Source organism: Pavona decussata, unplaced genomic scaffold, assembly GCF_977016875.1.
Source record: "Pavona decussata unplaced genomic scaffold, jaPavDecu1.1 SCAFFOLD_110, whole genome shotgun sequence".
Taxonomy (NCBI): Eukaryota; Metazoa; Cnidaria; class Anthozoa; order Scleractinia; family Agariciidae; genus Pavona; species Pavona decussata.
In genome coordinates, this window is record NW_028145524.1 from 1,219,808 (window position 1) to 1,241,364 (window position 21,557).

The 21,557-nt window shown below is 36.8% G+C and overlaps 1 protein-coding gene and 1 pseudogene across 8 annotated transcripts in view; one reads left to right on the top strand and one right to left on the bottom strand.

Annotated features, from left to right (window-relative positions):
* LOC146470857 (hemicentin-2-like) overlaps positions 1-3,985 on the top strand; it is a 45,926-nt gene extending 41,941 nt beyond the window's left edge. For all 7 annotated transcript variants that reach the window (XM_085121523.1, XM_085121525.1, XM_085121528.1 and 4 more), the window contains one exon: positions 396-3,985. Coding sequence is in view for 1 of the 7 variants with exons in the window: in XM_085121525.1 (XP_084977651.1) it covers positions 396-404 (9 nt within the window). In the remaining 6 variants the exon portion in view is untranslated. The remainder of the gene's footprint in view (positions 1-395) is intronic.
* Positions 3,986-21,378, bottom strand: LOC146470858 (uncharacterized; annotated as a pseudogene). The gene is made up of 19 exons (XR_014866945.1): positions 21,246-21,378; positions 18,357-18,755; positions 16,380-16,646; positions 14,929-15,177; positions 14,405-14,523; positions 13,815-13,873; positions 13,525-13,715; positions 13,007-13,120; positions 12,721-12,739; positions 11,904-11,931; positions 10,860-11,184; positions 9,971-10,081; positions 9,442-9,632; positions 8,926-9,048; positions 8,337-8,407; positions 7,810-7,850; positions 7,176-7,275; positions 6,324-6,419; positions 3,986-5,795 (listed from the first exon to the last, which is right to left on the bottom strand). The product of XR_014866945.1 is annotated as an uncharacterized LOC146470858 (transcript).
* Positions 21,379-21,557: the final 179 nt, after the last annotated feature.

The following is a 21,557-nucleotide window of genomic DNA, read 5'->3' on the forward strand; positions in this document are numbered from 1 at the left end:
AATAAGTTAAACATCTTGACTTGATGTCGACTTGTGCAAGACGGATTCAGTGGTGGCCAATTTTGCATAGACTTGTTGGGAGTTCTATGTTGGTCTTAACAAGAATTAATTTATTAATTATTACAGACTTGAATGTTATAATTATATATATTTCCTTTTGATCACAACTTATTATAATCGAAGTAACACTATAGACATGAAGTGAGTTATATCGTAGATATAGTAGATAGGTAGATATAGAATATATAGAGGATTCGTCATTTCAATACTGCTGTCACGCGTAATATACATATTGTGCTTTTGTAATTATTGTAATGCGCATTTGATCATCTTGTCATGGAAAATGCGCAATATAAGCGAATAAATTATTAAATTATTATTAATTTTTGTTGCAGCAAACCTGAATGACGAAGCGAAAGACGTTTGGCTAATGGACTCAATGCGAATGGATTTCTTGGTTATCAGTTGCAAAGGTTTCTTTCTTCAAGGAAACAGTTCTTTACTGATATTCTTTCTGTCAGTCAGTAACATAATTATTAGTGGAATTGCTTACATGAAAATCGTTAAGAGTCCGTTCTGCGTATTTGCATTTGAATTTGATTCTCGTATTCAAATCGAATGATTCCTTGGAAACAATATTTGCACCACCATAGCACATAAACGGTTTTCTCACAGGGACACTTCCCTGTAAATTGTCTAAAATACCGTCCTTATTTCAATTTTTGTCCAACAGTTTGGAAATACTATGTTTTTCCTTTATTGGTTTAATTAAATGGGTATTCTTGTGGCCAGATTTCACTTTCAAGTTTTCCACGGATCGCCATTTTGGATTTGATGACATCACTCAAATTGCACACAACAGAACATCTGTACTTTGACAATATTTGAGACGTATGATGTCATAAAGCCCAATATGGCGGCAACCTTAAAAGTCAAAAACAAAGTCGGCACTACTCATATCCAACATTGTTTTGTAAACTTAAATTGTTTTTCCACTTTTCTAACAGAAATTGGAATTGTGAAATTTTAGACACTTTACAGTCAATCTGGTGAATTCGTGAAGGTTTTTTTAAATTCTAAGTAGCAGCACAGGACGTTGAGGTTTAGATAAACTAAAATTTAAGATCATACTAAGAACATTACCCAGGCTGAGAGTCAGTTAAGAACATTTTTATTACGACGAAATGTTTTTAAAATGAACAGTATAAATACGGATAAAATAATACAGGTAAAAATTCAGTCTGTATTGTCTAATTGACCCAAATAATAGGTGTCTTGGTCACGACCGCATAACTTTATTGAAATACTATAACAGATACCTAAGAACATCTTAAGATCTTTCCAGGCTCAAATTGCCAAAAATAATACGATCGTTCAGCCTCAACCCCAAAATTAGACGTTCTTATATTAAAAAAAAAGAGTACTCTAAATTGCGTAATGCTACTCGGATGGGATGTAGACAAGAGGAGCGATTAGCCATCTTGCTCATTCTTTACATGAACAACGATTAAACAAAAGAGAATGCCTAAAATAGAGGCGGTCTGGCTCCATAGTTAAATGTGTACATCCACTGACTGCTTTTTTGCTATGCGGTCTGCAACGTAAGCCAAAAAATAGAAAAACCCTGGTAATAAAATTATCAGGGTGAATTAGGTAGGAAAAGGTGCATTTCGTAATCATTATTTTCAGCAGAAGTGTGCCAAGCACATGCTTTTTAGTTGCACTTAAGAGCTGCACCAAGTGCATTAAATAATATTAAAAAGTAATGTAGTGGGGACGAATGTATAAAATGTTTCCTCATCCAGTTTAAATTAAATCGAAATAATTGTGCTTGTAAAAGTAAGTAGTGCTGGAGAAAGGAGAGACCAGTTCGTTTAGTGCTGTCACACTGTAGGAGTTAATGAGGGGGCATTCAGTTGGCCGTATTTCAGAGTGAGGGTGCACACAGTGTTGACGAATTATCCTTCATGAGAGATTTGTGGAGTTACTGAAGTACAAAATGGCTCTTAGCATCGTGTACCAGAAAACGTTTGGATATGAGTCTCTCCAACTTAACTTTGGACGAGAAATGTAAAGGCAATTTCTCCTTTTCTTTTTCCGGAATATGGTCAATCGAACACAACCTTAGCGATCTCATTTATTGTAGTGCTTAAATAAACAGGGGATTATTGCAATACTGTTTTAGTTTTATCCACCGTTAAGTGTGAGGATTTTCTTGTGTTTTGTCCAACTCCTAGTTTGAAATATTTCTCGTACTTCTGTAACTCGTTCTTAGCATACACAGGTAGATATTTTTGTAGGTAGGTGAATAAGTATTTTTCTATAAAGGTAAACGTAAAAGTTGCAGAATCTCCTTGTACCTTAAGGCTGAGTGTGGTAAGGTTTGCCTGGCATTTTGCTCGCAGCGCAAGCAATTGCTGGTGGACAAGTAGAACAAAGGCTGTGCCTTTATGTGGTGTAATTTGATTGTTTTAGCATTTGAGGTTACATTCCAACACTAGGTTAGGCATCTCTTACGTTGTACCTGCTGATTGGTATGCTATCTTAAAAGTCTCCTCCAGTAGTTTTAAATTTATCTTACTTAAAACTTGTATACTCTTACATCTATTTTAGAAGAGAACTATCTTTACATATTTTAAAAGTGATTCATTGATAGGAGTTGAAGGAGTTTTTAAGCTCTGTTTAGTTTGGTGCCTTACATGTCCTTCTCAGTGCAGGAAAGCTTTAAGGGCAACAAGGAAATCCGGTGGATGAGGAATAGTTTCGAAGAAACTGTTCGCCCGGTGATTGCAAGTGGGTAACTTTACAAATAATAGACTTTTAAATTGACTAGACAAGTTGTAGGTATTTATTGGTAACCCCAAGCTATTTATAGAAACAGTCATGTTCCTAGCGTATCATCGTAGAAGATAAAAGTTGTGTAATTTTTAAGGTTTTTAGTTCGATGTTAGTATCCTTTCAGTAATTATAGAACAGGTTAGTTCACGCTATTTGTCACGATCCCATAACAACTGCAAACTCTCAACTAGACTTTTACTTCCAAGTAGCCAAGTTAAGACTTTGTAAACATCGTTCTAAAATTCCACGTTCGAAAAAAGTGCAAAAACCAAGATTTCTTAACAGCTTCTTATTTTTGGACATTTCACAGACAAAGCTTGCACCGCCTTGCTCGTTTTGAAAGTAGGTGAGAAAAAGCTCAGCATAGTGGAAAACAGAAGTTTTTTTCTTCGCATCACAGTCTTCCCAAACAAGTCATGATTATACGGTAATTCTTCGCGACTCGTTTTGACCTTTTCTTGGGAGGTCGAAAGATTTCGGTTAGCTTGATAAAACCAGTTTTTAAGCTGCAAGGATGAGTAAATAACGGGATTTTGCGTGGTTGCATCAATAGCGTGATCCAGCCTTGCATGATCATCTGCAAATACATAAAATAATTCCTTAAAATTAGGTATTTATAAAGTAGTATATAATATCCTTGAGTAAATTGATTGATCATGTATATTATTACACGTTGTAAACAATTCTCTGTGTCGATGATTTTTCTAACAGAGTTAAGAGTAAAGGCAAGATAGCGCTTATTATTTGTATCGGGCTTTCAAGTGTTTAACGTATTTGCTTATTAATGAGTAAAAGGAAATTAAGTTGAAATCTAACCATTGCTGGTCAGCGGTGTCACGAGTATGTGGGGGGTCCCAGGGGCACTCAATCGATTTGCTTTCTGCTTTGCTGTTTTTCACTCTGGCTCGCACGTTGCTTTTGTTTCAGAGAGGAAGGATTTAAGTCAAACCATTTTCATTTTGGCCTTGAAAAACAAAACGAACTGCAGCTTTCGTCTCGTACTCGCTATACAATCTGCAAGTGACTTTCGTTCTTGTATCAGATATCCTGGAAATGATAAGCGCTCATCATGCTTGCTCATTCGATTTGTAATCAATAATTTCTTATATAACTAACAACATAAATAAAGTTGATACTTGTACTTAAATGCGTGGCTTGATGTTAATTTTATTTCGTTCTTATTGTGTCTAGCTGAACCTAAACTGGAAAACTAGATTGGCAGCATAGGAATGTCATCAATCGCAACTGCACCACTCACAAGTTCACAATTGGAAATGGCGTCGTTTTGTAGCTTGATCTGATCAGTTCAGTGCGCTCATGTCGAACTCAATTCTACGTAACCAATTCAGGTGTAACTGAAATTATTTTGTCTCAAAGTACAAAAGCATTCAATCTTATATCCTTTCTCTTTCTTTCTTGTTATAAAAGGTTTATATTTAGGGCGCTGATGCCAACCTTATTCTCACGGCGTTTTACGCAAAACAAATAAAAATTGTGGCAACTTTGAAATTCAATGGTCTCACAATAGGTACTAAAAAGCATTGTAAGCATTGGCTAAATGCTGCTGGTATTGTATTGAATTGTATTCACGCATAATGGACTAAGACTAGTAAAGGGAACCACCACTCTTACAACAATTTTACGTTAAATCGATGAGGAATGGTGTCTAAATTTTCAGAGCTGAGAAAACATTAATAAGATTATCGCCCATTTTCATGTTTAAATTTCCTGCGCCCCGCCATTTTGGATTTTGTGTCATCCAACGGTTGCCGCTTTTAGCCGTTTTGTACGTAATATATCAAACACGAGGAAGAGTGTTTCCTACGATTTCCAAACACCGAGAAGTGGGTTGGAAAAACGAGGCGCAGCCGATTTTTTTTTTTAACCAACTTCGAGGTGTTTGGAAAAAGGAGGAAACACTTTTTCGAGTGTTTGATATAGCTTCTCAAACTATTGATAATTCTTGGAGAAATTCGAAGGAAAAGTTCGCAAAATTTTATGATAATTAAAGGGACAGTATCACGCTATTTTTAGTAACACACTGAAATTCGGAAAAACGCTATTCGGTTGATAGCAGCCAAGATAAAATGACAAAATTCCATTAAAAGACAATCAGAATGCAAAGAAATTATCCACGGATATTTTCGCCGGTAGATCACCAAGATGGAGAGGGGTTCAAATTTGAAAACGTCTGGTGGACGTTTTCAAATTTCGCTGTTGTTACGCACTAAAATCGCCGGTTGTACTATATTTTGGTTCAACCTTTCGTCTTAGAATCATTATTAATATTTCTTTAAATTAGCGATTGAGAAATTAATTAGCGCAGTGTTCAAAGTTTAAATTTAGTGAATTTTGGCCAAAAATCGTGATATCTCCCATCGATCTCCCATAATACTGCCCCTTTAAGATCACATTTCTAAACTTCCTTCACGGTAGTGATTTGCTATGTTTTGGCTTCATGAATTATTAATGATTTGAGAAAGAATAATTTCGCAACCGTAAGACGTCATGGAATCCAAAATGGCGGCGCACAGAAAATGTAAAACAATAAAATCCAATTTTAGAAGTTCTTAAACTAAGTTCTTAAGTTGAACAATACCCAGTTTTGCAAAGGTGGAGGTTCCCTTTGAACCAACTATGCATTCTTTCTTGGTTCCGTGTCTAAACAACACCGGATTTCTGGCCAGATACATCTTCTAAGCAATTGAGGAAAACTGTAGCAAAGTGCTCTATCCACTTCTTTGGTACATTAGTAGAGAAATGTAGAAAAATCCAGCTTTGAATGTATAAGTTCCTGATATCTGGTACATTGAAAATTATGTTGTAAAATGGCATCGTAGGAAAATCGATGCTAAGCTCCGCAAATGAAAGTCCTAGATGAGCTCTGTGTTTTAAACTACCAGGTCTTCAACGTTTGCGTACAACTTTGTGTCATACATGTTCATATTGATATACTTCTGCAAAGAGAAAGAAAAAAATACTTGTTATCTCACAATCGTTCTCGCTATCAGATTACAACTGTAAATTTACTGAAAGTGTTTGCAATTACAGAAAACGCACATGATGTGATGCGCTAATAAAGCTTTTCTACGCGAAGACTTGATCATGAAACCAGGGTCGACTAAGATCACTGATGGTATTTAAACGAGTTGAACCATCACAGCCATGTTTTTATCAGTTGCTTGTTCCCAAAATGTGGCTGTTATTTATTCATTAAGACCGGTTTTTTTTATATTTTGACAACACCATCTTCAGTTTTGTCACCTTATCATCTCAGGTTTTGATCAGTTTTAGTCAATAAGCAAATGATCGCAAATCAGGACATTATTCATGTAACGTATTTCTCACTGACTTACGGGTAAGGAAGACGTTTTCTGTTGAGGTTTATTCTATCTAAAACGTTACTTGGCTCTAAAATGAAGGGTTAAATTCATGTAGACACCTTTAAAATATTAAGATGTATTTTCTTTGGATAAAAGGCTTACCTTATTTTGCTTATCCATTTTTTCAGTTTGTTCCTCAAATCCACAAATGTTGGTCTTGCATCGGGTTCTTTCTCCCAGCACATCATCATGATTTTATACTTGTCAGCAGAAAACATATACCTTAAGTGTAATAATGTTTTTGAAACTGCCCAACGTTAGGAAAACTTTGATTAATAATAATAGTAAGACGAAATGGTATAGAATGGATGTAGAACTCTCAACTTGAAATTCTTACAGGGTGATCAAAACATTTATAGTGTTACTGTCGTAAAAGGTGAGATCACAAAAAGGTTGCTTACATCTATTGCTATTTTTTGGTTTTGGATTCCTCCTCCTCCAATATTCTTTTACTTTTAAAGTGGTCGTCTTTTGCAACAGATGAGATTAACATTTACTTATAACCTGCGTAATATTGGTCAGCAAAATATGGCATTTATACGACGTTGTTTATCCAGAGAATGCTTTGAAAATTAAATGCCTCGCCTTACTTGCTTAAAATGTTATTTAACAGTTATTCCAAAAGCGTGCGTTGGATATGAGATGACAGATAGCCAACGAGGCGTGTAGTGCCGAGTTGTCTATAATCGTCTCATATCCAGCAAGCGCGAGTGGAATAATTGTTTTATTAAAAACAATCAAGAAATATTACTAGATCTTGCTGATTTCGCTTTGTAAGAACAACCAGAAGACAATTCAATGGTCGCTATTTCTCAGCATAGTGTAATGGCTCTTACACCATGGCCGTTGAACCAATAAAATCCCTGAAATTGCATTAATGATCCAGTTTTTAATAATAGTATTATCTTCAACATATAATTATGATAACTGTTAACAATTAATTGCGTTTCAAGTTACAATTCATCATCCACGTGTTGTGGTTTAGGCATCCTGTATCCTTGCTGAAGTAAGCTTGCAATTTTCCTGCCATCCGTCCGTGGATACGGTGAACCACCTGGAAAACGAACATTTTCCAGCAAATCATCGACCATCATGAAACATGGATGTAATCATGTAATTCATTTGGCCATCATTAGAAAGTAAGGTCGATTTCTGATTTAAAGGTGTATCGATTGTATGTTTGGATTCAAGTGGAATTGGATTAGATCCTGGCATGGCAAAGGTTACCTTAGCGTTTTTTCTGACCGACCCAGCCATTTTCCTCCTTAATCGCTCGTTTCACTTTGACACTTTAAATCTTCTGTTATTGACAGAATTTGTTACTTTCTAACGTCATGAAAAATCAAGAGATCGAAGATCCTATATCCAAGATGGCGGATGCTCAGATAGTATGACGTAAGTTTTAAGCCAACAAATTCTAAGCTTCATTGTTATGGTTGCATTTGTGTAGGAGTTGTAGTTGATTCATCGGTCTCACAATTCCAAGAGATGAGGACCAGAGCAATAATTCAATACAAATGTCCTGCTGTGAAAGGAATTTGACGAAAAAAACGAAAGCCATGCAATGTTTCTATATACTTAAAATCACCGATTGTGAATATCTCGTAAAGGAGGACTCCATAGCTCCATCTGTAAAGAAAATAACATACGATATAATAAGTCATTTCATTTAATACCAATTTACTTTATAATTATGATAATTAAGGACTCTATATGAATTGACTTCTTACTTCGACCCTCATATTGCGCACACAGCCTTGTGCACTATCGCAGATGAAGAAGATGAGTGAATGAGTAATATTGCACATGGCGGCCAGAATTAAAATATGACGGCTGAGGTTAGCCCCATAATCGAAAATTCGTAGCATGGAACGAGGAAGATTAAATACATTGCTACCCACGCTCTTTAATCTGGTGCTAAACGTTTCCATAACGAGATGCCAAACAGAGCCATCAGAGGAAATTTGTGGCAGTGTCTTGTATGGGGCACATAGCGAAAGTAAAAGGATGAATTCGGCATCGCCTTTCACGTATTAGAAAGATCATAATTTTTTTTCTACTGGCTAAATATTAGTTACATGGATGTGTTTGTTGGATATATAAAGACGAACTTACATGTCGCTCTTAGTGGTGTACTTTCCATATAACAGCGCCTCATACGCAGTCCACTTAACGGGCAAACGACCCTAGTATTTGATAACAAAGAAAATATATCGACCTAGCCTCAAAGTAACGTTTTTCTGGATTAAATTCACTTGCTAATAGAAGTGACTCTATCCTAAAACTAAGTACCTCATACTCTTTTACTGGTTTATGAATTCATAACCTAAAATTGCAGTTAGGGTTGTGTTCAGGGGAGTGTCGAGAGTTAACGTGTTTGAGTTTTGTTTGCTTTCTACGCTCTTTTATGGTTGCAAACCTCAAGCCACTTTTTAACCAATGGGTAGCAAAATCAGAACCGATCGTGACCAGATAACACGCGTTTTCGCGCGCTTGGCACATATTACATACATTTGCCTCGAGTCCTGATTGGTTCATTTTACTGTGTGCGTCTGTTGTGATTGGCCAGAGTAATTACTATGGTTTTGTTGTTACGACACTGAAATGAAAACCGCTCTAATGTCGTCAGCAAAACTCGTTGGATGATCCAAAGCTGATTACAAGATAATAATCCTCCTTATCTATTTACGTGGTTTTTCAATACCTTTGTCTTTCTTTCATAGATGCTTTCTTGTTGCACATCTCTGGCCATTCCAAAGTCTGTCACTTTACACGTTTCTCGTTCCCCAATTAGCACATTACGAGCAGCAAGGTCTCGGTGAATGATCTGTAACAAAATGCGAATAGTTTTAGGATTTCGTTATAAGGTAGAAATTGTCGTTATTTTCCTAAGCGCAGGAGCATTAAAGACTATAGTCACTGGTGTTCTGCGTTGTATACGTGTGCGAGAAAAAGCATAATTATTCTTAAGCTTCACAAATTTAAGTTTCTCAAGAACTTCAAATACGTTCTTGTTTATAGCCCCTGAACACGGTGTATATGACATCCCAAACTAAAACCGACAGCATCAAAAACAGCAAAATTGGGGGAGAGAGGACGGAAGCACGTGCGGCGAAACTGTAACGTCACCCCGAGGGATGCACTCCATCTTTTAACCCGTGGGTCTCGGCCAATGGGCGTCAGGTAAGCTTTCCAATAAATGCAACGTCCTTCCACTTACAGATCTTGATGAGAGGTAACTCATACCATCAGCAACCTGCCAAGCAAACTTAATCAGTTGCTGTGACGTCAGGGTAGTTTGTGGTTTGATATCCGGGTCTTTGTAATAAGTGTCATGTAATCCACGGCTCTTCCTCAGGTAACCCAGTAGATCTCCATACGGGACATACTCGATCAACACCAACAATGGCTCTGAGAAAAATAAAATAAAATAAAATAAAATAAAATAAAATAAAAGACACATTTTCTTTTTGTGAAAATTTGGTAAAACCTGGGATTCTCAAGAGGGAAATACGTAATTATTTTCTGAATGATTTTTGCGCATGCAGTTTTTCGTACAGCCCATGAATGTTCATTCCGTGCAAATTAAGGTGTTCAAACAACGTTTCTTCCGTTACAACATATGACGAAAGAGGACAAAAGAAGGCCGCTTTTTCGTTGTATACAGGTCACGTTTAACAAATAACAAATCAAAGTCAAAATGATGATAAAACCTAAAAATGAACTTAATATTTTAGTTAACACCTTACCAGATTCAGTATCGGAACCCAATAGCTTGATAACGTGCGGATGAGGTTTAAGTGTCTTCATCACTTCAAGCTCTGATAACAAGTCTTTCTTGTCTGACTCGGGGGCGTCAGCTACAAAATGCGCCAAGAGAGATTTCCCTTTTTTTAGCAAAGTAGAAGGGTATTCAAAGTTCACATTTTAATAACAATAACAATAATAACAATTATAATAATAATATCACAACGTGATCAATCAGTAAATAACTTTTACATACTATTATACCATTAACATAACATACTATTAATTCACTATTAATTTAATTATTCGATATTACATCGCAAAACATTTCTAACAACAGTTATTTACATGGCAAAACATTTCCGCCCGCAAATAGCAGGTGCTAGTCGAGGCGGGCGGAGAAAAGGGCGACAGCAGTCAGTAATAAGTCATTTTTTATATATCGTTTTATAAGCAGAGTGGCTACGGGCTACATTCAAAGTACGATGCACGTGTTTCATAACCAAGGGACTTTGGATCAGGTTTTACCTGAGTATGTACCCCTGATCTCTAAGAGCCCCTACCCTATTAACGCCTATCCTTAAGCCAATTATAAACCCCATCTTGGTTAATTTTGTTTGCAAATGTGAATTACGCAAACCTCAATACCTCACCCACGAGTTTCATAAGCACCAGTCATTCCAGGAAAGATGCTGATGAGAATAGATAAAAGTATAACTAGCAAATATGGGCAGAGATTGGGAAAATGTGATGAAAATGTTTCAATCATGACATTTTTAATTTTGTTCGTTTTCCTGAAGAAAAACGCAGCGAATTCTTAGAACTCGTAACATGAAAAGAAAGGTAGTTCGTTAATTTCTCAACACAATGAAATAAAGAGGTAGCTGGTACCTTTCAACATTTTCACGGCCACCAGTGTTTCTTGAGGAATTCCTCGGAGACCAACGGCTGTTCCCTTGGCAACCTGACCAAAAGCACCTTTACCAATTACTTTTTCAATTTTTACGTCATGTCTAGAAATCTCCCAAGAAAGTGTCGATGGATGTAAAGGTGCGTATTGGCTAATTTGTGGAGTATTTGTCCGTGAGGCTCCTGGAATGTCATGTGATCGACGCGCGTCATCTAGGTCCATGTATTGCCCTCGAGAAGAACCTTGAGACTCTTGCTGCCTTGTTTCTTTTAGATTTGGTTCGAGTTTCGCCATTTGTACTGTAGCCTAAAGAGCGAAAACAAAAGAGGAAAGCTAAACTTTTGAGTTTACTACGGAAAAAATACTGAGGAAAAAATAACCTATACCTGTTTTTTACAGGGAAATAGACAGAAAAAGGAGGAAGCTGTTTTTGTTGCTTTTCTCAAAACATTACACAACCTTGAGTTGACACTGTTAATGTGATCGATCGAAAGAGAGAAACAATCAGTTTCGGTATGTTGTCCTGTAAAACCTAAGTGCAATGTATTGATTCTTACTTGTGAGATAATTTAGAAAATTATAATATTGGACAAGACAGGTAAAGAATTAGTTAAGTTTGGTTTAGGTATTTATTAAACAGTTTGGAAAGTTGGCGTTTCATTTATGAATGTGCGTAACTTTTCTTACTATCAGAAACTGTTTATAACTTGAGGAATATGTGTTTTATCAGACAGTGATCGTGATACAGGCTTACTCGGAAAAAACAATCGGAGTTTTCCCAGCCTGTCTAGAACCTAACCCGTCCGTCTGCTAATCTGGATACATTACCACTGCGCTAGAGGATCAAAGTCATTTTACTAGGTTCATCTCATAAACATTTTGCATACTGCTAGACACAAGAGGCACAGTCGCAATGGCAGAAATTTTGATTGTATATTCTTATGCATGGTGATTAAATTATAAACATGTATCTCATCAGTAAGTGACGCAGGCATACTAGGAAAAATGGATACGATATTACATGCCTTTTCATCAGACGACTCTTGATAATTCCTAAACGATAGAAAAGTAAGAGCGTGATGAACATCTTGAACAGTTAGTAAAAGATCATGTAGCACCCAGAACATAGTTTCACTAAAAAAAATACAATGTTCCAAAAAAGAAAAAGCGAGCATTTTAAAGTCTCGTTCTTTAAACGAGACTTGTAGGTTTGAGAGTAAGTCCAAAGATGTGTCCTTTGAGTTCCACAAAGGGAAATGATGGCGACAAATCACGCGCAAATTACGTCACAATATCCCAAACCCCAAACCTTCAGAAAACCACCAAAACTGGCCAAAATGTAATAAAGCTGAAAAGGAAAACGATAATGATATAAGATCATGAAATAAACTCTACGAAAGTTAATTTTTGCAAATTAACGACAGAAATCACACTACTTCTGGAAATCTGGTCTGTCAAAAAAACGGGTTGCCATTATCAGATAGCATTAAATTCAGTAGAACTCTTCCTACCATATTAAATAATTGGCAGGTAAACTTCTGAAAAAGGCACGGGGTTTCGTTTTTCTTGCCGAAATATTAAGTTTGTACGAGAGGAATTCGCCCGTCCCTCAGTCGGCTTAAGTGATCTAGTATATTTCAAGCAACATTTCGATGAAGATTTTTACTTTAACATTTTTTTTCTCGGTTTTGATTACTTTTGAGTCAATTTTTGACATTCTGGTTTTGGCTTTTTTCAGAAATCTAGGGATCCAAGATGGCGGTTCCAAGATTACGACGGTTTAGAATAATGGGGCAAGTTTCACTTCATATAACCAACAGGAAGGGTACATCAACAACTTACCTTTTCTTTATTCTTGCCACTAGAAAACAATTAATGTGAAATATATGTAAATAATTGGAATTCAAGTTTTTCTCTATTATATTAATATCAACCAACTGAATGTCGTTTTCTCATTCTCGTTCATTGTTACTTTGAAAATTGGATTTATCGTAGGACTCTAATGTAAAATAGCGGTCTCGCCTTTTTAAATTTATCACTGAGTGGTATAAAGTTTGAGAAAGCAGTGTCCTTATATTGGTAGCAAATTCAAAGAGGTTATTATAATGAATTGCATATAATGAAATACCTCTTCTGTGTAGCCAAATGACGTAGATGAGAAGGACTATGATGACTGCAACAAGTACAACGACAACAGCTATAAATATGGTGTAGTTACAGGAACATCCATTGCATACCTGAACTGTAATGGAAAAAATAGTACCACACAGTAGAGTAACAAGCTAATATGTTCACTAACTTACTTATTGTGTTCCCTTGATTCATATTTTGTGTACAGAATAATTGGCACTCTTGTGCCTAAAGTTGAAAAGAAAAGTTATTAGTTTCACACTTTTCTAGTTATTAGACTTGAACCTCAGAGCACTTGATGATCCTCTTCACTGTTGGCCTTATTTTATGTCTCAGTGTTTAAGGGACACAGCATCTGTGCTTTAAACAGTTAAAATACTTAACCAATGAAGGAATTTCGTTAAGAATTGCATTGGGAATACAACAAATTTTTAAGGTCAATTGATGACTTTGAAAATCTCTGAATTAAGACATCGTCAGGAAAGGAAAATCGGTCACTAATATATCTCTTATTACCTGGTGTCGATCTTGTCGTTGTGGGAGTACTTTTGAAGGCATATTCCTCTGTTGCTATTATAGATGAACCATTGACTTTGAAGGCTCCAAGATTTCCGCTTTCTGCAGCTGCTTTCAACATTGACATCACGTGTTCTTCAGTGACGGGTTCTTTGAACGTCAGAACGAATGAAACAATTACGCTGCCCGGCCTAGAATTTGAACAGAGAACATATTTGGTATTCTATGTAATGGGATGAAGTACAGTGGAAAACTAATCAACGGAATTGTTCTTAGAATGTTTAACTTACTTAAATCCTACAACATCTGTGTTTTCAAAATTGCTGTCACTCTGAAATATTGCTTTCACCTGAAAAATACCGGACACTGAAAAACTGTATAAAGAGTGTCAGTATTATCTGAACGAAGATTGATATAGGTCACTCCTTGGGATTGAAGTAAGTGAGCAGGCCTTAACAAGTGTGATGAAGGTTAAGTTAAAAAAGATTTTAATCAGTGACTTGACTTAATCACGTCAGCAAGAGCAACAGGAATTAGTATGTCTGTTTAGGATAGTTAACATACATATTTTCTTTTATTAATAAGAAAAAGTCGGTCAAGACAGCTGAGCGAAGTAGTGCTAACTAAACGGTCATTTTGCACGGTACTCAGAAAAGGATTGCGTGGCCGAAAACAGTGTTGACGCAATGGCGGTAGTTTCTGCTCATTAACCTGGCAGTGAATGTCAAACTGATTTCAACCAAGCGCAAGTAAACGGCGGGCGTACCTATATCTTATGTCTGATAAAAAAAACCCTGTAATGCATCTTTACATTAGAAACAAATGAACAGAATTCTAGTTAAGAAAATTTGATTGTTAGCTACCTTTATGAAACACCTACCGCTTCTTTTACCCTCGACATCAAGGACTGAGATCGTTCACTTCCAAGCCTCTCAAGATCTTCATGATATTCTTCGTTACTTATTGTCATGGTGAAATTTATTAACGTGCTTCTTTTATCTTAAGAGTTAAAGAAACAATCAAGAATCAATAAAATAATTCCGTGAAAATGTCAAATTTAAGATGACTACAATGTTTTTCACATAACTTTAAAATGTTAAGGGTAACATGCGCTCATCCAGGGCGTAAACAATCTTTAACTTCAATAGACTTCAAGGTTTGTGTTTTAACCTTAAAAGTAGACAAGATTTGATTTACATTCCAAATTCCAGTTCGACCTGGAAACACTGGACGAATAGCCACTCTGTGGATGTGCCACTGAGATTCCCATTTGTTTTATTATTTTTATTTTTTTATTACTACCACTTTTGAAAATGCGAGCCAATGCCATCGTATGCGATTCTAATAGAGGTCACATTACTATTATACTAAACGTTGGGGATTGCATAAGGTAATCATTCTTACCAGTTACTTCAAAGTAAACACTCGCTCTGTCTTTTCCAAAGCTGTTTTTTGAACTGCACGTGTACCATCCACTGTTATAAAACTGAGCTGAACAAACAACTAAGATGCTTCCATAACCAACGACCGCATCTGTTTTGTCCCGTGTCCACGTTATCACCGGAGTAGGATTTCCTTCTGACTGGCAAATAAGCGCAGCATATCCCCCTACTTGAACAGTGCTATTTTGACGTTTTATAATTTTAGCAGGATCTAGATGGAAAATAGAAAAGAAAATGTTAATGGGAATTGTTGTAACACCACAAAGAAACGTTTGGTGCGTAGTTTTAAATGGAACCTCCTTTCAGACAACAAATTGACGTAAAAATGTTGGAAATGATGTCTTAATTCAAAATTTTAGTTTTAAAAGTGGAAATAACATTTAAGTGTGCTAAAAATAAGATGTGAGTATGGCATATTTTCACTTTTAAATTTCCCATGAGTCGCCATATTCTATTTTATGACGTCATACGGTTGTAACTATTTTCGGTGAGTTCTTTTGTGTAAAACAATTAGACAACCGTTTGATGTCATGAAATCCAACATGGCGGCGCCCGAGAAATTTAAAATCGAAAATAGGCGAGAATCAAATATTCTTTTGTCCTACATGGATATATTATTTCCATGTTTCGCAACGAAATTTGAAATAAGATTGTATTTTTAACAATTTAACGTTAATTTTTTTAAGAGTGGAGGTTTCCTTTAAATTTGGTGCCTTTTATGTTGGTGCTCCTTAACCACTAGACTTCGTACACACGGAGCAATGAAACAAATAAGCAACTTAATTTGTCAACTCAGATTCTCCACTTGGATTTCTGTTGCACCTTTATGTTATTCCAACAGTTTCTGTTCCTATTACAATTAGACGAGTCTTTATCAGTGAATTAACAATCAGCTTGAGAGGATTTTAAGTCCTCGAGTTATGTTTGCTAACCAGGGGCGGGGGAGAACACTCCATAGAGCCTGGCACTTTTTTGTATCAGAATCATCCAACAATGATGGCGTCTGGGTCAGGCATGATTTCTTCTGATTTTTGAGCCATCAGTATCAGGAATTGTGAAGTGCGGATATGAAAGATGTTGTAAAGATATTGCTTCGACTTCATGAGCAAGGGTTTTCCAAAGAAGTGATTTTTTTTTATTGTTTTGACGGAAAAAAGGGAGACAGCTAAGCGTCGTGTCATGGCGAAAATTTCACACGTTCAAAGTGACAGTGAAACGAGACAGGCTGCTGGGCGCCGGATGTGACGTCAATGTTTGTTGGATGATTCTGATACGAAAATTTACGGAATCGTCTTCCCCGCCGCTGTTGCTTACATTTTCCTGTAAACTACAAGTCTGTAAGCAAACCTATAAATTTATAAAACTCATGCTATAAAAATAGGGTGTAGACATTATACTGTGCATTGCTCTTACATGTAGTATTTATGATCACCACAAAGCTATCAGCATTTCCGACTCCATTATATGCTGTACAGCGGTACGTTCCTTGTTTGGCTTGCTTGATGTTTGTTATATTCCAAGTTGACCCTCTGTGCAGTACCTCGCTTTCGCTTCCATTTCTAAACACATTTGTCCAGGTGATGTTTGGCGCTGGTTTACCAGACGCTTTACAGAACAACTTAAGGGCTGAACCTTCAAGTACTGTCTGGTCCTGGCTAACTTTAATGATGTTAGGTGGAGCTGAAAAGAATAATTCCGATTAGACCACAAGAAAGAATTTTAAAGCCAGAAGATAAACGGTATTCCCTTAATGACAATGTAAAATAAAAATAGAACCTCCCTTAAGGGACACCCAAAATGTAAAGCCTTATTGGTCGCTTCCGGAAGGTGGTCGCTAAAGAGAGTTCAGATCACAGAGGGTCTAATTTTTCAGTCATTCGCCTGTGATAATTTCGGGGTATATGCATATATAACCACGGAATAACCCAAATGTTTTAGGAAACATAAAAAATATATTTTAATTGAACACATTTTGTTACACAACTGAAACAAACTATTTCCAGCATGATTGCTGAACTCATAACAGTTTGCCTCATCATTTACTTACTGGGGCTTGTGAGATACATTTGATGATGTAACGGAACCTATTCAAAACGGAAACTAACTTTGCACAGCCGATCAGTGTGCTCTATATTTTTGTGAAGTCTGTACTAAAAGCTCGTGAATGCCAATATAGTTAACCGCTAGTTCAGTTACGCTTACAAATCACCACACCAAAGTAAGTTAGATCAATACTCTGAACATGGAGATCAAAGATGTTTCTTACAGATGTAGTTAGTCTTACGCGTTCAAATATATTATTAATTATTAGCAAATTAGCGTAGTGAGATCGGAGCAGGAGGTAGCTTACGGCGGGTTGAAAAATAATAGAAAATTTAAAACCGTCAGTCCAGAATCGTGGTTGCGATGGTTTACGAGAGGCGGTCGTTTACAAAAGGTTCCAAGTATAATGATTTGACGAAGAAGATTTTGGTGTTTTGAAAACGTGGTAGCTTACGATAGGTTGTCTCACAGGGATGTACGACTGTATACATATGACACACACAAAATGTAAAAGGAGGTTTGAAGCTAAGTTGGAATTTCCAAAGGAGTGGGAGGGGAGGGGGGAGGGTGGTAAGGGGGTAGAGGTTAAAAAAAAAAAAACCCTTCCATAAGGGTATAAATATTTTCTGGAACTACGAAATGTAGCGCAGAGTTTCTTGCCTACCAGGAAACATAACGGCAGTGCTTCAGTATAACCTTAACGAACTTAAGTGTTACTGAAGTACTTTTAAGTTAACGCTTGAAGTACTTTTAAAAAGTTTACACACTAGCATGCCTGCACTCCATTATAAATTATACTGCCCGTAAAAACTGCATGGGTATGAGTACTTATATCGCTACACATTTGGTGCACAGAATTGCCACAAACAATTAATTTATGATTTTCCAATAATAACTGGCAAAATTCCCGCGAGCTAATTTGCTCGTAGTTATTTTCTATAAAGTACAGACAAAAAAATGACGTCAGAAGAAACTTGCGCAATGTCTCAACGGAAAATAAAGCCAATTTCGCTCGTACTCTTTCCATATTATTGTTAAGAACAAATCGACGGCAGTTTTCTATGGTCTATACTCTTTATGGACCATAGAATGACGCCATAAAATGTTTAAAACTTGGCAGTAAAAACACTCGCCTGCGGCCCCTAGTTCCATTTGAATTTTGAACATTTTATGACGTCATTTTATAGTTTATTTGTTTAATACAAAGAAATCAAAAATTAATGTTTTTGGTGTCCATTCTCGAGTAAGACTCTTCTTTATACCTATTAAATAATAGAAAGAGTTAGATAAGCCTATGGCACTCTACAAACAACCCTTCTATGATTACTGAATAACTGACAATCTTACCAACTACATCCACTTGAATCTTGCGTGTCCATATTTTGGTGCCCCCTCCTGCAGTTTTTACCTCACAAGCAAATTCTCCTGCATCAGCATCAGTTACATTGAAGATAATCAGAGTTACTTTTTCGTTATTAATCCAGATTGCATTGAACCGATCCTTATAAGCTGACAGTACTTCAACGTCAAGGTTTAAAATTGCTGCAATGCTAACAATTTCAACCTTGTTTAATTGAAGTACCACAGTCACAATAGGTTTCAAATTTGCCTCAAGGCTAAATTTCCAGTGCAGTTTTACATTGGTAGACCCTTTAATGAGCTGAGTGTTGTTTGTGTGGATCAGGCTGGTATCGGCTGTTGTCTCAACTGGAGGAGGTTCATACCATGCGATAGTGCCTGCGCCATCTGAAATGAAGCACCTTTTAAATTCAGTTAAATACACATACATGTACATCATTTTATAATAAACATAAATCAGCTTACTTAAGGGAAAAACAATAACAACTGAAAGAATTGTAACAAATATTATGCTCTCTTAGAAAGAAAAATAACATAATACAATGCATTTGGGGAAGATTATTAAAACCCTTTCCAACTTGAGACCTACAGTATTATACTGTACCCCCCTGATATCTCGGCTGTTGTTTGTTTAAGTGGCTTACCACCCCTACATTTAAGGGGGGAATTCTACCTAAATTTGAATGAAATTTGAAGAGGTTTTAAGAAGGGATAGAAGAAAGAAAATGATTTTTGGAACACTAACAGACAGTCGATACCCACGCAAGAGCACCGCAGGTTGCTAGTGGACTAACTTGGTATCTGTTTATTAATTATTAATTAAAAATCCTGATTTTAAAACTTCACTAAATCTTCAATATTTCTTATTTCTCTTAATTTTACCAATCCTTCAAGAAAAATTATCTCCTCCCAAATATACCCAAATATCACCCAAAAATTCACAAAACACCTCACAATACAGATTCACGGGATGAGTGTAGAGTTTTTGGATTGAAATGTGAACGAGATATTTCCATTAAAGCCATGTCAAGTGGCGGAAAAGTGGCGATTAGGTAGAATCCCCCCTTAGTGATTTTTAATAGCGGTTAACAATACCACACGGCCTACCGTCTTCAAAATAGCCTCCCACGCAGTCGTTTTTAGGGGAATCGTACTACCTCCTCCCTACTAACGCGTTTGTAGGAAGGAGGTAATACGAGTCCTCCAAAAACGACTGCGTGGGAGGCTATCTTCAAAAGGGTCAGACGAAGTTTTTCCTCGGTGGTCGTCTATGAAAGAAATTCCGTTGAAATCATTTTGGATTCTAACAAGATTTCAATGCAACAACACCAAAAAGTTAATAATTGATGGTTTAGCTCTTTCTGTGCGCCTGTTACTGAATGATTTACCTATTACTGATTCTCTATGTGACAATTGATGACCCAAGGGAACTAAGACATTAGCCGGCGTCATTTTTAGGGGAATTTGACAAAATCTCTGGGGTCAACTGTGTACAGGCATATCATAATCCCGTCTGCACGCAGGCTGTAATTTCTTAAGTCAGGGCACGATTCACGCCACTGGCTTCGTTTTGACTGTTTGAAAAAGTGGCGTTTTTTCTAGCCTACATCAGGCCAGTTCAGTGAGCCGTAATAAAGCGAATCTGTACTCTCGAAGAACACGTTACAATCGCAATTGCAATGGGATTTATAATGTTTTACCAGCTTTCGGGAAAATCAGTCTGTACTTACCTGTTGTCGATAAGCCGGTTATTGATTTTCCGGACGCCCGTGGTACGTTTTAACTGGCGCCTAATTTCCGGTTCCTATCCTTTCCATTGATTCGCATCCGCATTCTTACTGCGCATAATTTTCCACGTCAATAGTAACAAAAGGAGGACATACACATTCTGTGACTATGGAAGCACAGTCACGGACTAACCCTCAACATTAAGAAGACTCAGTTCAACATATAATCTGTGCGATTCGCTCAGCGTTACATGCACCAGCAGAGGTGTGATCGTTCTTGTTCCTCACATACAGGAGGCTTGGTGTATGCCGCTACAAGTGAGGTACCGGAAAGCAGCGCAAAAGGAAGGATGGCAGCACCATCACTAAGACGACTGCGCATTTTTTAAGAGGTTTCCCGTCTGATACAAGAAACGACTGAACTATACTTTTCGTTCAATTGAAATTGAAAATCATACAACATTTCATTTTTGAAAACATACAGCACTGTAGAGAGTGAGTAAGTAGATAAGTACATAAATAAGTGCGAACCAGTCCACATAGCAGTTAAAAAACTTAATTTGGACACAATTTTAGAATTATTAGAATACAGCAAGGGAGCCACGTCTAGACTATAATATTGTATTGTTTGAATAGCAAGTCAACCAAACCGAAAGTAATGCAGCTCATAACAATGACACGATAACATAATACTAAAAAACATCGTTTTAGCGAGATCCTCTTTGAACAGTTAGCTGATTAACTTGGTAGGTCAGTTATCCGTGGTACAAAACTTAAAGCCACGGCTGATAACTTAGATGTCGTCTTTATGTCCCTTGTTTGTAAATCTTCATCGAGTCAGAACGAAATCGACTGGAAATCCTGAACAGGCAAAAAGGAAAAACTAACCTGAAGCTTTCCAAAACCAAGCAAATCACACATGCTGTTTAATCTGTCTTTTATATCGATTTATAAAAGACCGCAATAATGCCTGGTCTGAAGAATCATTATTGGTTGAAAATGACGAAGTTTTATGTTATTAGCTTCATTGCTTATATACTGACTGGATATAGAAAGTGACAGAATTGCTTTAGCCTAAGCACTCGTCGCACTTCCCGTGCGAGAAGCGTCCTGACCGTGTTTTCCGAATATTTATTCGATTCATACTAACCTGAACACGACAAATTCAATATGAAGCATGCAAGTAGGACGCCACCAACCATATTCTTGCGGATATCATTCGGTTCATGAACTGTAGCAACACTGGAATTGACTCAGCGAGTCTTTCCGCTTATGCATACGAGAGCACAGTTATCTAAACTTTGACCTATGGAGTAAAAGCGTAAGTGTCACGCCTGTCATTTTCAAGAGGGGCACCAAGGCCAGAGAAACGTGACAATATGTTGCAGTTTCAAGCGCTCTATAAAAACGTGTATTAAATAGAAACTAGTGAATTTCAAACGGTCAAAGAAGCAGGGTGGTA